General features: G+C 40.1%; 1 protein-coding gene across 2 annotated transcripts in view; it reads left to right on the forward strand.

Annotated features, from left to right (window-relative positions):
* The window catches only part of ZNF407 (zinc finger protein 407), a 431,800-nt gene extending 414,514 nt beyond the window's left edge, over positions 1-17,286 (forward strand). For both annotated transcript variants that reach the window (XM_074987526.1, XM_074987527.1), the window contains one exon: positions 14,709-17,286. In XM_074987526.1, the coding sequence (XP_074843627.1) occupies positions 14,709-16,072 (1,364 nt within the window). In that variant the 3' untranslated portion in view covers positions 16,073-17,286. The remainder of the gene's footprint in view (positions 1-14,708) is intronic.
* The last annotated feature ends 555 nt before the right edge of the window (positions 17,287-17,841 follow it).

The raw sequence follows: 17,841 nt of genomic DNA on the forward strand, positions 1-17,841 counted from the left end.
TCATGAGGGGATCGGAATAGCGCCCTACTTCGACGTTCAACGTCGAAGTAGGGACCGTGTAGACAATCCGTGTCCCGCAACGTCGAAATTGTGGGGTCCTCCATGGCAGCCATCAGCTGGGGGGTTGAGAGACGCTGTCTCTCCAGCCCGTGCGGGGCTCTATGGTCACCGTGTGCAGCAGCCCTTAGCCCAGGGCTTCTGGCTGCTGCTGCTGCAGCGGGGGATTCATGCTGCATGCACAGGGTCTGCAACTCGTTGTCGGCTCTGTGTATCTTGTGCTGTTTAGTGCAAGTGTGTCTGGGAGGGGCCCTTTAAGGGAGCAGCTGGCTGTTGAGTCCGCCCTGTGACCCTGTCTGCAGCTGTGCCTGGCACCCTTATTTCGATGTGTGCTACTGTGGCGTGTAGACGTTCCCTCGCTGCGCCTATTTCGATGTGGTGCTGCGCAACGTCGATGTTGAACATCGACGTTGGCAGCCCTGGAGGACGTGTAGACGTTATTCATTGAAATAGCCTATGTGTTACATACAGGTGTTTTTGTTGGACAAATTTACATTACTTGATAAGTATCAGAGAAGTAGCCAAGTTAGTCTGTATCTTCAAAAACAGCAAGTCCTTTGGCACCTTATAGACTAACAGATATTTTGGAGCATAAGCTTTCATGGGAAAGACCTGAAGAAGCGGGTTCTTGCCCAGGAAAGCTAATGCTCTAAAATATCTGTTGGTCTATAAGGTGCCACAGGACTTCTTGTTATTGCTGAATAAGTCAGTGTAATTTTCTTTAACCCTTTGAAAAAAATAAGCCTTTAGTCATCATTTAGGATAGATGGTATTTCACATGGAAATGAATGGATGTATTTACAGTATATTCCAGCAGTCACTGCACCTGTTTAGGGCCAGGTTCTCTAGTCTGGATGAACTGTACTTGGCTCAGGGCAAAAGTCACTTTATGCCACCTTTTGTATTGCTGCGCTTTGGAGCTGGTCTTCACTGCCTTGGTTCTCTGCTTAAGCTAAACAGCTTCAGCCACCAATTTGATATGTCCCAGACTAGGTATTTTTGAGGCTTCAATTCAGTAAATATTGAAACACTTGTTTAGCTATAAACATAAGCACATACTTAAGTCTCATTGAAGTCAGTGGAACTTAAGCACATGCCTAAAATTAAGTGCTTTTCTGAATAGGGATGGACTGCTGAATCAGGACCTGAAAATTTTTACCACCTAACTTGGTGGACTGGGACCATTTTTGCCATAGTTACACAGTTGGTGTGATGGACATTTTGGCTGTGGATTCTCAGCAGAGATACGAAAATTTCTTTTTTCATTTAGGCATATATGGACATTGAACTACTCTCTCTTCATAAAAGCAGGACTGGGGCATTGTCAAGAAATTTGCAAGGATCATGCAGGTGCTTTACTTGTCCAGTGAATAACTGGAGTACTTCACTGTCTAGGACTGACAATCCAGCTCCTTTGAGAAAGGGAGGTCTTATGGTTAAGCTACTGAAGTGGGATCTGGTAGACCTAGTTTTCCTGCCTCTAATACTGTCTTGTGTGGCCCTGGGAAAATCAGCTGGGCAAGACACCTTTTTGTGTCTCAGTCCCCTACATGTAAATGGAGGATATCTGTCCTATCTGACAGGTTAGTTTGAGAGTAAAATTTTTGGCTGTGAGTTGCACCGATAGCTCTATGTATCTATCTAGTTATATAGGCCCTTTCACTCTACTATTTTTAAATGGACAGCTTTTAATTAGAGATGCATGTGCTCAGCACCACTGGAAAACAGACCAGGTTTTTTAGATGTCTAGATGTGTATTTAGAAGCCCAGGTATTTAATATTTTGTTATAAAACTGCATTTGGTTGTGAGAGCAACACTTAGTCACAGGAACATGTTAGAGACAAAATTATCAGACTTAAAACTGGATTTACTTGGACTTGTCAGCTTAGGTTACCGGTACACTTACTTCTGAGCAAATGTCTGAATGTGTAATTTCCTTTTTTCTTTCTATAAAGAAATGTAATGTCATTGAGATAACTGTTCCTTTGGAATCTTCCTGATTGCAAGGGATTCTTTGCTGAGATACATATCTCAGATATTTAGATTTAGATCTTTTAATCTTGCTGTATAAGTCTGTCCTCTGATTATTTTTCTGCTGTTTTTCTGAATGCTTGCCTCCAGATTGTCCATATCTTTCTGGTAAACAGATGCCAAGAAGTAAGTGGTATATTTCAGGTGTAGTTGTATGGGAGCTTTATAAAAGCTGCTTGTTAATAATCTGCTATGTGACGTGATGTTTTTGAGTGTGTAATCCAAAATTGCAGTGTCCTTTTTTGCTGCCATTTGGGAAGAAGGGGCCTCCGGAAGAAGCACGCCCTTCTGGAAGCTACCCCGGGGCCGCACGTCTTCACAACATTTTGGAGTCCGGAAGAACGGTCTTCCAGACTACAAATCACATGACATTATGCTAATGAGGTGTGGGGAATTTGCATCCGTGCATCATTAGCATCTTTCGCTCTGTGTATTAGCATGCCACTTCTGAAGGAAGTGGCCTGTGTAGAAATGGCCACATTCTAAGGTGCCACAGGACTTGTCATTGTTTTTGCAGATACAGACTAATATGGTTACCCCTCTGGTACTAATTTATTTAGTTTCCATCAGTGTCCTCATTGGTGTAAGTAACCCTTCACAATTTAAAGTTTTGAACTCATGTGAATGCCTCTTCTTGTTCTTCAGCAATTAGAACGCTTTTATCTAAATTGTAACATGAAAATTCTTCATCGCCAAAATGCCACAGCTTTGGAGCTGAGTGGAAGCATGTAGGAATTAACCAGGATCTTGACCAGTTTCACTGTATACGTATTTGCAGGTGCTGCTGTGAAAAGAAAGAGCCCTGTCTCTACCTCCACATATCCAAACCCTGTGATAAAAGATACATCTCACAGTCTGTCAGTTTCAGCCTGATTTCCCAACCTGGCACCCTACCTTGCTCCTTGCACATTCTTTTGCTTAACTTGCTGTAGTTCACAGTGCCCGTTGTGATTGAATAGGGCTTTTAGGGGCACTTATAGAAATAGCAGAGAAATAAAAATATGCTGTCCTACCAGTCATTGGTAGACTGTTCAATCAGATTAACAAAATTTTCCCTGAAAGCTGCCAGGAAACTCACAGATTTCATCTGTCTCCAACAGCTGATCCTCAGAATAGATTTTGCTCCTTCAAGATCTCGCTTTACCTCATTTTGAACCATAAACTTATTCAGGGGACAAGTACACTAGCAGTGGATCCTGCCTATTGGTTACAGATTAAGTGTCAAAGGGGTTTGTCCTTTTTTTCAGATCATGGGATTGTATCAACTTTGTCTGACTACATGACCGAACTGGTGTGTTCTGGCATTAAAACCTGTGACCCATCAATATATTAGCTATGGGCCTTGCCCTAAGCACCACAAAGACAAAGAACTGGAACCTTCTTCATAGGCACACTTTGGCTGTGTCTACACCAGCTCCCAACTTTGAAGGGAGCGTGGTTAGTAGGGTGTCAGGAGATTACTAATGAAATACTGCAATGCATGTGCAGTACTTCATTAAGCTAATTCTCCCCCTGCAGCAACTTTGAAGCGGCAAACATTAAGAGCCAGCTTGCGTGTAGCCATGGCTAACCCGCCGGTACTTCAAAGTGCCTGGACTACTGCAAAGTCCCGTTACTCATCAAAATTTTGTAAATTACAGGAAATAATCCATTTGTCTTTATTGTATATACTTTTGTATGTATGGTAGAAAACAAACCACTGTTCAGTAACTAAACAGAGGCACCATTAAAATTTTGAGGAGTAAAGGGGCTTTGAAGTACCCGCGGGTTAGCCGCAGCTACATGCAAGCTGGCACTTTGAAGTTTGCCACTTTGAAGTTGCTGCGGGGGAGAATTAGCCTAATGAAGTGATGCATATGCACCGCAGCACTTCATTAGTAATCTCCCAACACCCTACTTACCGTGCTCCCTTCACAGTTGGGAGCTAGTGTAGACACAGCCTTTGTTTCTGGGAGTTGTTGCAAAGTGAAACCAAAGGCACCAGGATGCACCATCTTGGAATTTGTTTTCATCTACTATAGTAACTAGAGTGTGGTGTCATCTTTATCTTGCCTTGAAACAGAGGCCTGATGAAATCACTTCTTAGCAGGTGGGAGCATCAGAGGGACACCCCTACTGAAGTTGGTACTGAAGTTAAGAAACCTCAGCCCAGGCTGTAAAGTTTATCCTAACTGGAACTCTCCCCCCAAACCTCAAATACCTTTGCCTAGCAACATAGTTCCTTCTTTCCCACAGACTACCTCTGTATCTGGATGCAAGTTCTTGCCAGTACAATGCTGGTGTAGTCTGTAAAGCTGAATGACAGTCACCATGCACTCCCCTCTTCAAATAATTCAGATATTTGAAACAGGACAGTTTGCTTAATTAGATAATGCTTTAAATTGCTATCTGTTTCTTTGAGTTTCTAACTTCCAATACAATCCATCCTTTAGACTCCTGACACTGTGAATTCTGAGGAGTGCTGTCCTTGAAGTTACTAGAGAGCACAATGATCAAAACTTATTGCTGCTGTTTTTGTTAACATTTACTGGTAACATCTTGGCAGAAGGTGACCTCTAATACTGTCTCTAAACATTTTCAATTTACAGACTCAAATATTTTTGCTGTCTTTGGCTCTTATTCTTTTGAAGAGGTCAGCCCTTTATGAATTTGCCACAAGAAAGAAGTTCAAAATGCCCTATAGACATAAGCAGCTTAATAGGAATATAGCCGTGATGAACACACAACATACTATTCATTTTAATATTTATAGAAGAAATTCACATTGTTTTAAGTGTACACAAGCAGCTGCTGTCATTTGGCTATGAGCAGATGTTAGACCTCCGAAAGCTTCGCTGATAATTAAAATACTAACAGCTAGTGTTTTACCCCAGCTGCAGGTTCTGTTTACTGTAAATTTGATTTTAATGGTGCCTCTGTGCAGTTATTGAATAGCGGTTTGTTTTCTACCATACATGCAAAAGTGTCTACAATGAAGACAAATGGATTATTTCCTGTAGTTTACTCTGGAAAGATATGACAATACTCAGTAACATAGATGCATTTATAAATGAAACACAAATATGACTACCAAGAAATAAGTGATCGTTTCTGTTGCCTTACCTAGAAAAAAATACTTAGGGAAACTTATTGTTCTATTTCACATGCAACAGGCTCACCTAAAACGGCTGTGCTTTTCAAGTGTGTCAAGAAGCACCCTCAAGCAATGAACAGGTGTTCCTCTTTTACTGAATGAGTGTGCAAATCAAAAGAAAGAAAGGAAAATCAATAACACTTACTTTTCAGGGGTCTGCTAGGGTAATATAGTTGTTCTTTGTATCCTTTTTTTTTTTAAATATACTGGTTTTTCGTAGATGTTTTATGTTAGATATTAAAATAAAAAACAGTCGTGGCACTTTAAAGACTAACAAAATAATTTATTAGCTAATGAGCTTTTGTGGGACAGACTCACTTCTTCAGATCATAGCCATACCAGAATAGGCTCAATGTATAAAGCACAGAGGTCCAAAAATTGTTATCAAGGTTGACAGGTCAGAAAAATTGTTATCCAGGTTGGCACATCAGAAGAGCAGAGGGATGGCAGGGAGACAGGGGGTGGGAAGTACAGACTAACATGGCTATCTTTCTGTCACTATATTAGATATTGTGTCAGTTCTTTTCTGAGTTTCTACATACATTGGGTTAAATGCTTGAAGAGACCGCTCAGTGTGAGAATTCTTTATCCCTAGGGCCAACATAACACATTGTGTAAGCTACCTGGTTAGTCCTTTTGGCCATTGAAACTACCACTATAAGTACTAACTTTGGATATGCCTACACTGTGCACCATACAACTGTGCAGCTGTGCCACTACAAGCATGTACTTGTAAGCTACTCAGTTCAGCCACTCTCTGTCACCAGGAAAGGGCTCTCCAGATAACAGAATAAAACCTCCCTCCACAAGGGGCAATAGCTTCATCACTGGGAAAGCATTTCCTGCCAGCGAACTGCTGTCCACACAGGTTATTTTTATTATCATTTAGTCATTCGGGAAGGTGGTATTTTCACACCCCTGAGTGACAAAAGTTTTAATGACAAAAGTGCAGTGTAGACATAGCCTTTGATAAATAAAAGGTTGTAAATCCGTGCTCAACGTGTGTATATACATGAAAACCATACAATCCTGCTGAAATACTAATGATCAGTGGTGCTCCATGGTTTCATGTTAGGCAATAAATAAACTGTAGAATCAGCTCTATGAAAACCTGGACGGATTTTCCAGCCATTTTCTGCCAGGGTGGCAATTCTAGTGTTTTAATACATTCGATGCTGCCTAACATGTTATGTCCACAAGACATAGTCCTCCAACTTGCCCAAGCATTGGCGGTACATTCTGAAGTTTGGATTATGGTTGAATTGTTGCGACCAATTCATTTTCCAGCTGTAGTGAAGTGATTGAAAGAAAAAAACTAAATAAATTCTATGTCCCTTGTTCTCAAACCGTGGCTAATGCAGCACCTGGAGATAGTCTGCAAAGATCTGGCCGTGTTTCCAGGTGCTAAATTTTAGAACTTAAAAAAACAAAGCTTTTTTGCTGTGGGTTAAGTAGTCACCTGATTGGAAAGGGATAAAAAAGCCAAACACAAAACAATCTTACCAAATATCCCTTCCCTTCTGAATTTCTCAGGTCTTAGTCTTTGGCTCTCATTGCACTAGCCCCATAATTGCCATATATCCTTCCAGCAGCATAGATAAGATTTAAAAAAAAAAAAAAGGGAACTCCATCCCCATTTAATTTATGAACTTAAAAAAGCAGTTCAGACAGTCCTTAAATGTTCCAAAGCAGCAGAAGAAAGCAAGCTCGCACTCTAAAGGTAAAATGTTATGCTGCAGCAAGCAATTCTTGGCAGACCTTGAAAATATCTAAGCATAGTAGAGTGGGTTGATGAGCAAACTAGAAGATATTAGGAGATATTTTGAGTCTCAGGCTTAAGCACAAGTTTTGCTCGTTAGGTTTAAAGTGACTTCTTAATATTATTTGAAATTTATTCTTGTTATTTAATTTTATAATAAAAACATCAAAGTGGAAGGAATCATGATATTTGCATTGTATCAGTTTTAAATTCTTTGATTTTTTTATGTTTTTTTTGAAGTTGATATGACTCGCTGTACAGGAACATGTTTGGACTGCATTACTAGCATATACTGTCTTCCTGAATATAATAGCTTCTGCAGAGCCATTTTGGGTTGTTCCATTCACACACATTTACATAGTTTACAAATATTTTGGTTTAACCCACATTGTAAATTTTCATTTAGGTATAAAGTACCACCATGCCAGTAAACTGTAATGGCTTCCATACATGAGGTTTTGTAACACATTCTTACTAATTTACATCTTTTCATACCAATGGAGCAATTAACATGAATGCAAATGTTTAGAATGACAAAGGTACTCACAGCAGATATGTATTAGCAAGGTTTCAAATGATAACTCTTAGAAATATGTTTAATTAGTTTCCTTTATATTCTGAATACATCTGGGCCAAAATGTTGGGTAATTGCTTAAAGCTACTTAATTTTACCCAAGTCCAGGTTTAGCTGGCTGAGTAAAAATGTCCAGATTTTAAGAGCTGCTGAACACCTGTACTTCTCATAAATGAGAGCTTCTCAGCAGCATTTTCAAACCTCTTTTATGAAGGTGCCTAACTTTCAAACACACACACTTCCGTTGTCTCATATGTCTATGCTGGACCGCAGGCCTCGAAAAAAATGAAGATAGCTGGTTTTGCATTTGAAGAGCAGAAACAGGCATCTGTAAAAGGACAAGCCAAACCCATTTTTGGTTATAATCTTTGGAAATGGTACACTATACACCAGTTCATAAACTGCAAATAAATGAATGAAAATAGTGGTTTACAAAGAAAATCTGTTTGGTCTTATATGTATCGATACTGAGTACATCAAAGAACTGACCTAGCTCCTATTAGTCAGTGGAGGCTTCCCTAGGATTTTTAGTGGAGTTTCATCATCCCTAAATTAGTCAAGGTTGCCTTTGAAGAGTTGATATTAGTATATCATACAATATATCATACTAACTTTTGAACAAATTATTTCCTAAGAGAAAGAACCAATTCTGAGTGCAATTATTAATATTGATTTGACTTGCAAAACCTATTCGTGATGGTTGTTGTAGGGTTAATTTATCTCTTACCTTTTAAAGTTCCAAAAGGTTGTATTTCATTGAATTCATGGAATTTTATTGGATTTCATAGGAGAAACATGTAAAATGTTTTGATGTTAAAGGGTAGCTCTGACTTGTTAGTTTTCTTTAATAATATGATTTCATTTAAATATATTTATTAAATATTTGTATTTGTGGATAAGGCATACCTTGGAATTGAAGAGGAAAACCATCTGGCATTGCTGAATAAGAATCTCCATATCAGCCCTGACAAAAGTTTAACAGATCAGGAGAAATAACTCTATACGTTACTGTACAAACACAGATGATTTATAGTGTCACATTTAAGTAGCTCATTATTTCACCTACAATTTAATACCTCATTTTTGGTGAGTGCATTGTGAAGGGTAGGGTAGGCTTATTGTCACTGTGTAAAACCACATAACACAAGTTTTGGAAAAAGCTTAGAAGTCTAAAAGGATGCCTGGTAAGTACACAGTAGTGGTTTCCATGCAGTATTAGCCCAGACTTTCCTAACACGTTACGCATTTCTTTCTGAGACAAGTCTCTTTAATGCCATCTTTACCTGCTACACGATGCATGAAATCTACTTTCTGTTTTAGAACTGCAAATGACCCTTGACCCCTTTAGTAGAGACACAATGTGACCTTTCTATTGTCATCAGCTTTCATTCTCTTGAAAATTCTATGAATTTTTATTACAAGTTTTTTTAAACCAAGCTGAGGCTTCAACAAATTACTTGACACAGATGAGATGAAGTTGTTGAAGTAGTGTTAGATAAGTTTTACAGCCAGCATGTGTGCTGCTGAACAGTACAAAGCCAGTGTCCTACAATGTCATACACCAGTAACTGCTGAGCCTACTATTGGATAAATACATCATTTTATGGAACATTGATTGTTCTATAAACCCAATGGAGTATTATGCTCTATGATCAAACCATTTAGATTGTGTGTAGAGCACAGAAAATGCCATATTCAGGATGGTACTAAAAGTGCCATTTGTGTATTTTATGGATGTCATTACAGGGGAAACTTCTCTCTGTAGGCCCTGTTTACTGCAAAATTTTTTAGTCTGTAATGACATTTTTCATTCACAACGTATGCCTTCAAGAGAGGGGCTCTTGTTTTATTTGTTTCATTCGAGTTTACTGCACAAATCCTGTACATTTTAATTAAATGTAAGCTTAACAAAAGAATAAGATATTTATTCGGGAAGGTGGGGAGCAAAATGATGACAGTAACAAAGGAACAACACCAAGACACAAAAGAAAGTAGTCAGGTATTGAGTAAAAGAGGAAAAGTACTAAACCTTATTTGTGGTTTCCCAAAAGCATATTAAACATCAAAGCATATTTTGGCCATATTTGGGGATGCTTGTGATATATGAGAATTTCAATAACCTGGAACTATGGATTTAATATTTAAATCTTGATATTTTCAAATATAAAAATAACAGTCACTAAGGACTCCTGCTAATAAATAATGCCTCTGTTACAATAACAGGCATCTTGGAGAGAAACCAGTTCTCTGATCATTGTACCCCTAGATATGAAACACCTCTTTGCAATTTTTCTGCATATGAGCTCTTGCATCATTGTGTTTTGTTCTTTCACTGTCTATTCTGTGTGTCTTTTCTATTTGTGATGGCATGCAATCAGCCAACAAGTAAATTTTTCCCAATATTAATGTAAATTTGGTTTTAGCATGTGTTTGTCTGACAAGTAATACTTCCCCTTTCTCTTCCCCTCCCTTTCCCATTCCCCTTTTGTTTTGGAGGGGGTGTCTGACTTCAGTAATACAACGGACTTTCTGCTACATACAGTCTAGTTATTTGACGTTTTTATTACATAATATAAGATGGTCCATAGCAGTGCCCGTTATAGAGCTGTGTTGTCCCAACATTATAACAACAAATCCTTACAACATAGTTTCCTAAATATCTCCCCTAGTTGACTGTTCACATTCAAAACTAAAGAAACACCATAAAGTACACAGTTCACATTTACCATGAAGATCACTAAAATTGAAACTGATGTTCCCAGTGAATTCTTGGTCATAGTCCAGTTAAAATTTAAAGTTGCAGTACAGATTCACATTAGTTTAAATGACACTTGAACTTCTACATAGCTCAACATTAATTCATTATAGTTGAAATGGAAGAATCTTCAGCGGGTGAATCTTTTACAATCTGATTGAGGCTGTTACATTTTATAGGGGCCATTTTTCAAAGCAATACTGACAGCACTCGAAGTTATTAAATTGCTGAATCAAAAGATGGACCTGCAATCGCTTTTATGAACTGTGATGGAATAGCTGGGGTTGCGCCGAGCTGAGGTTAAGATGTTGGTGTAGTTAAGCTTCATCACACCCCTTACTGACAGCAGTATTTACCCATGTAGTTTACTTTAATGGCCAGGAAGTGGCTTAACTCACCTCTGGATTCAAATAGATTAAGTAAGCAGTCAGAATGGCATAATTATCAGTGCTGCAAGGAACTCACTGGATAACTCTACACCCAGGAGACTTTCCATTCAATTGCAGAGCAAAGATGGGAGTTGCATAGATTCACAGATACTGCATTTATTTTAAAGAATAAGAACAAGGTGCTTTTTTTCTCCCACACACACAACCCCACACTGGACCTTTCCGTAAGTGTGATGACTATTTGATCTCTGCTGTATCTAAATTACCTTATTTCTAAGAGCAATGGTGGTGTGGTTTCTGCTATTTCCAGTGAAAACTTATGATTTGTAGATTTAGTTTGCTTTTGTGCCTTATCACTCCGAGTCATCTTGTATCACGTCACTGTAAATAAAAAAAAAAAAAAGCAAGAAAGAAAGACAACCACCTGAGTGAGTCAATTACAACTCTCTTATGTGACTATAAAACCTGGATGTGTTAAAATGATTTTGATAATTATACTTTTATATTGATTTCCACCTCCTATTTTTCTCTTTTTGGGTGGGATTCTTATGTGTGTAACAGGGCCCACAGAGAGAAAAGTATAACAATGATAAATAATAATGATATCACCATAGCTTATCCCTCCCAAAATGTAACTTAATGGCATGTGTCAGATGCAGTATCACTTGCAAATATTCAACAGTTTAATCTGTTAATTTTCCTTTCCAAAGAGAACCATTAAAGCTCCTTCCTACCTTGCAAGCTAAGATGAAGAAGCTTGTCTCACTCCAGTTTAGGTTGCTGAAGCTGATCTGCCGTCTCTCAGTTTAACAAGCTTCGTGCATGGGTTGTGCAGTGTAATTATCCTGCATAAGCTTTGAAGTTTCAAGGAAAGAAAAATAAAGATCATGTCCAGCCCAGTCTTTTGAGTACAAGTATTATCTTAATGTGCCAGGTTCTTGAGGCACGATGTTGCTGCAAGACACTGAGCACTTCGGCCCCAATCCAGCAAAGCACTGAAGCACATGCTTGACTTTAAGCAATGAGTCTTTTTGACTTTAAGCACTCGTGTCAGTGCTTTATGAGACAAGGACCAATGGGCACAGCTCTTCAGAAGGTTGAGCCCTCTAAGTCCTGGTCTAGGAGCCACTTGCTCGGTCTGTGAGGTGGGAAAGCAGTTGTGCCATTCGGTAACTCAGAGCTTCAGTATCTGAAAGAGAATGTCTAACTCTGAACTGTAAAACTGAGCCTTGGCTACATAAAAGGCCAGCTCCTTGTTAACATGCAGAGTCCTGGCTGCTCTCTTTAGTAACAAAAATAAGATTTTACTACTGTTGTTGCATCTGTTAGCCCTGCACAGGCAACTCAGCTAAGTGAGAACACCCTGTGTTCTCTTCCATCTTCTGCATCCGCAGAAGAGCCTGTCGGCCATACCTGTGCAATTACACTGAAGGCAAGAGGGGCAAACAGCTGTAACTAGGGTATTATTTTGCGCAGAACCTTTGTCAATGATAGGGCCCTACCAAATTCACAGACCGTTTTGGTCAACGTCATGGCCCATAGTGTTTTAAATATCGTCTTTTTTCATAGCTTCAAATGTTTACAGCTGAAACTTCAGGTGTTATAACCATGAAGGTCCTAAACCAGAAGACAGTTTCACAAGGGGGGTTGAAACAGTACTACTTCTGCGCTGCTGCGGACAGAGGCACTTCCTTTGGAGATGGGCACTCAAAGAGCAGCAGATAACATAGACATGAGGGTCACATGGTATGGGGGCATCACTTTTGCGGGGACTAGCTTTATAGGTGATGAAGCACCCAAGGCCCTGTGGTTACACACACACACACACACACACACACACAGAGGCAACACAAGGTCCCTGGAGCCCCTGACCATTGGGGGCAAGGGTGCCAGAATCTTTGTAGAAGTGTTGGGGGGCACTTGCACCAGAACCATGGGGGTGTGGGCCATGTCCCCACTATATAAAATGGGTATGGTTTGGGGGAGCGTGCACCCTAACTGAAAGCCTCCATCAGGCATAGAGCAGCACTAGCAGGGGCTATGTGTCATGGCAAGGGAACTGGTAAGCACACCTGCACCGCAAAGTGCTGGAGCTGGTATGCACCTGCCTGAGAATTGCAATTTGGGGGGAGACAGCAATGCCACCCTCTACAGTGAAGTCCTGACATGGCTGAATTTAACATTTGCGAATTCAGTTATTTGCGAGCAGCTCATCAAATTCATTTTTGAATGGGGCCACTGCAGATATCAAGCAGAGCAAAAGTACACTAGAGTCTCGTGACAGCAGCTGTGCTCCTTTGGCCTGTTTGACTGGACTGTGGGTTCCAGGCAAGACCCAGAAATGGCCTGAGCCCTGCCCACCATGGGCCACGCTTTCCTTAGCCCTGAAAAGCAGGACCACTTTGATGTCATGAGCGGGCGATGGATCCCATTTGAAGTTACCCTCCTGCTCCGGGAGGGAACCCTGAGCATGCACCAGGAGGCAGTTAGTTCTCTTTACATTTCCACAGGCGGCAAGCCCAGGCCCAGAGGGAACTGAATCATCCAGACCCTCAGAAGCTCAGAGGTTGGGGACATGCAAAAAGGACTTTGTTGTGAGGTTTACCTCATGGCCTCCTGGGGCTGCTTGCTGCCAGAACTATCCATCTTTAGGGGCTCAAGATCATCCTGGTTATCCATGACATTTTTTTGCAGCATGGAGGTAATGGTAAAAAGATATTTGCAAAATTCAACATTCTCGAGGGTTCTCAGCACCAAACCCTTGCAAATGTCATGACCCTGCTGTTGTCCCTCAGCCCCCTCCCTCCCCGCAAGCTAGGCCACTCTTAAAAAGCAGGGGAAGGCATGGCCCTTGCTCCTCCCCCCAGGCTCCAGTGCTGTTGGTAGGGTTCACTGCAGCTGGTAGTTCCTACCATGCACTACGCTGTGGAGGGATAGTACTTCCTTCCCCTTCTGCTGCAGGGGCCATCCTAGGTGGACGGACCCACATCTGGTAATGTCACTTAGCTGAAAGAAACTACGTGGCTGATCCCTGTAGATTGACTCCTCCACACATGCCTGAGGAGTGATGGGTACAGGAAACAGACTGGGGATGCAGAGCTTCTGGAAGCTGGGAGAGGGTCCTGGAGGTGGGTCTGACCTGGCCCCAAGACCAGCCCCGGCAAAATAAAGAGACATTTCTGTCCCTTTCCAGCAATGCTGGAGCTAGCAGCTGCAGCCTGGCACAAGATAGGAGTGTTGGCTGGGGTGCCTATAGTCCCCATGAGAAAGACCAGATTTGACAGTCAATGAGTTTTTGGTAGGGCCCTAGTCATTGGTGATGAGGCATGAGAAGGACCAGAACTTGCAATTGCTCTCAAAATCTGAGTGGGATCTTGGAAACAGTAGTGGAAAACAAACATATTTTTATTTATAAATTGAGACACTTCTATATGGAAACAGTCAAGAAACAATTCAACGCTAGCATATTTATATCAAACACTGTTCAGATTGAGGCCTTCAGCTAACTAGACCAGTTAATAATGTCAGGAAAGGACCTGGGATGAGGACTCAGGAGGAAATTAATGCATCAAAACAAAAGCATGGTCATTACTTTAGCAAGAAAACCAGAATACTGAAAAGGATCTGTTGCACATTCTTACACCCAGCTGTGCTTAATGTCATACAGACAAATATGATTAATTACAAAAAAGAGTAGTGCTACAGATATGTTTCTTTTGAAGGTGTTAATGGTTTTTAATTGTATGCTGTATTTATATGCTGCTTAACGTGGAATGTTTTAAAAATAACAAAATCAGATTGTTAGTACTCTGAAGAATTGTTAACAGCAATAATTATTTGGACCTCTAAACAAATTGGAAAACATGTAAACTGGTTTTGTTCCATTGTTGATTACACCTCTGTGCCAGTGAAATTTAAAAATTGCATTGAAAATTTTTTTTGTATTTAAAATAGCGAATTACAAATATTTGCCACAATTCCTTATTAACAGACTATTTGTATTTTCTAGGCATTGTATCCAAGTCTTATGAATGCCGACTGAAGGGTCAGGGAGCAACCTTTGTGGAAACCACCAGTCCTTTCACTGCAGCAGCCCTGGGAGAAATTTCTCCAGTTAAAGAGAAGGCCCTTCGAAGTAGCAGAAGACAATGCCAATCAGCTGAACAAGTGCAGCAAGTTATCATTATTCAAGGATACGATGGTGACTTTGCAATTGATGCCTCCGTGGAGGAAACAGCAGCAGCTACCCTTCAGACTTTGGCAATGGCTGGGCAGGTGGCAAGGGTGGTGCATATCACAGAAGATGGGCAAGTTATAGCCACAAGTCAAAATGGTTCTCACGTGAGTGGAATGGCTCCAGGACAAATACTCACTGAGCAGTTTTCAGGTGGTGCGACACAAGTGGTAGTGGTGGAAAGCTCTGTAGAAGGAACTGATATTGAGGCAGATGTTCCAATCAATGCAATTTCTGACTCCAGTAGTGCGGTCGTACAACAGATTATGAGACAGGAAGTTTTAGATGCATCAGAAGCTGCAGCACATCCTCCAGATGCTTCCTCTGCATTAGATGCCCTCCTGTGTGCTGTTACAGAACTGGGTGAAGTGGAAAACAAAACTGGACCCCTCGACAGAACCAGGCCTAGCCACAAAGATTTGTTACAAATGCCAAATCAGGAGAGAGACAATAATCCAAATGATACAGAGACACAAGAAATACAGATGTTCCATGAAGTTCAAGGGACTCAGGAAGATATACAACCGATGGAAGTAGTGACACAGGTCATTCACCCATCTACTCTAATTGCATCTCAAGAGAGAGCTCAAGCGGCCTTCAAGAAAATGGTGCAAGGAGTACTACAGTTTGCAGTGTGTGACACGGCTGCCGCAGACCAGCTGATGAAAGAAGGCGTCACTCAGGTCATTGTAAATGAGGAAGGAACAGTACACATGGTGGCTGGAGAAGGGTCTCAAATAATAATGCAGGAAACCGGTAGACATGGACTCAGTGTCCAGAGTGAGCACATGGATTTAGTTGAGTCTGATGGAGAAATCTCACAGATCATTGTCACAGAAGAAATAGCTCAAGCCATGGTTCAGGATTCTCATGGGAACTTCTCTGAAGGGCCAACCCATTATATTGTAACAGAATTACCACAAGATTTGCAGGATGACACTGGTGTGTACTCACACACTGTGATAGAAACATCTGAGTCTCAAGAAGTGTTGGAAACTGGTACAGCTATAAATGCTGAAGCCGCATCCCTGGATGAAACAGGAGAACAATTAACTAGTATGGTCATTTATACAGAGAGTGGCTCCCAAGCAGCCGTAATTCAGGGCCAGAAAGATAGTAATGAACTACAAGAAGCATGAAGAATTGTTTCTTAGAAAATTAATAGACATATAGAGGCACTATGTTTCCTGAACTTAATTTGTAAAACCTTTGTAATATCATATTCCTCCACCCAGGTGCTAGCCTTACTGTTTGAGGCTAATGTCAGCTACTGGGAAAAGTATACAGAAAGGTATTATCATCTTATTACAATGGACAAAAATTAGATCTAAGTATGATTAATGGGCATAATATTATAAGAAAATGGATAAATCCCATCTCCTTCCTCCCCTGCCAATAAGTCAGATATGATTCTGGTTTGGTTAGGATTATTTTGTGAGTTTAGTGTGGTTTCTTGGTTTTTTGCCTTGTCTCTCTGTTTTTGTGATTATGCTAAAGTTATTTTTTTTTTACTTTATATATACATTTTGTGAGCAAAAATTTTTAAAAAATCAAAACCACACCACGTGAGAAATATGAGGTGACAATTTATAAGAAAAGTTAGATGCTACAAGTGTTGTTCTCTCTTCTTCCAGGGTAGAAAAGCTGACATTTGATTTTCTGAAGTCTTTCTCTACAATGTCCCTGGTCAAAAACACCTCAGCATAATGGCCCTTTCTAAATTTGTGTCTGAGGATCACTTTTCCTTAACTATAGTTAATTCTTCCATAGTTTTGCTTTGGACTGTGCATAAGAGAGGCCTCTAAAAGCTACACTTTAGAAAAGTCTTGATACATATATTAAGCAAAAAAACCCCACACCCCCTCTTGGTTTAGAAAAAGCTTAATGCCTGTCATTTTCAACTTAATTTCAGATATAAAAATCCTGCTTATGAAATGTGCATTTTGAGAAACAATATTGTCACTGTCAATGTTTTGCTTTTCTTACAAATAGCGCTTCATATAAATACCATTTTGCAGTTCATTTTGTGAATGACTTTTTGAAATACTAAGGATTTTTTATGAAAATTCTGACATTGACATTAATAAGTAGAAAAAAGGTGACCTTGTATCTCTTGCTTAGACCAGACTGTCAGTTATCTAGTTGTGGATAATCTGCAACTGTTAAATGCAAGTTCATGTTGAAAAGATTTGTTTCTTGATACAACTGCTTTTGTTTCTTTGAAAAAAGAAATTGTAAAATATAAATTGGTGAGAGGGTTTGGTTGGGTTTCTTGGGGGGTTCTTTCAAATAAAATGTTAGCATTAAAAAGAAGCATCATGATTTTGAATATTAAGCAATAAACAACATTGGCATTCAGCCGCAGAAAAACAAATGCTCTCAGTTATGTCTGCCCATTTTCTCTTCCCCTTTCTCTGGGTAGATATAGAGAGATAAAAAAAAATCTAATTTCTGAAGTGTGCCTCATGCATGCTTAATATAATTGTCTAAGTGTTCAGGGTATAAACCATGCAGCCTCTAGAGGTAACTGCATTTTCCATCAGGTTTTATATCTTAAAATCGTGAAGTGTAAGAAAGTTGGAAAGAGGTGAAACAATAGTTTCTTCTTGAAGCATCTGTTTAAAAAGTGTATTTTCTAAGGGAGTTGAATAGAAAAGGAGCCTCTCTCTGGGGCTAGAAGATCCTGCTGGCTTTTCATCTTTTTTTTTCCCTCCTAGGCATTAAGATTGTATCTGTGTCAGACCCCCCAAAAAAGTAAATTTCAAGTTAGACACTGAGATTCATAATTAGCTGAGTTTGACTTGCTCATCTTTCTTATAGGTGACAAGCTGTTCACTTACTCTTAAATACTGTCTTCAGCAAACAGTGACAGGATCAGCTCCCGTTTGTTATCAGGATAAAGGTGACC

Source organism: Carettochelys insculpta, chromosome 2, assembly GCF_033958435.1.
Source record: "Carettochelys insculpta isolate YL-2023 chromosome 2, ASM3395843v1, whole genome shotgun sequence".
Lineage (NCBI taxonomy): Eukaryota > Metazoa > Chordata > Testudines > Carettochelyidae > Carettochelys > Carettochelys insculpta.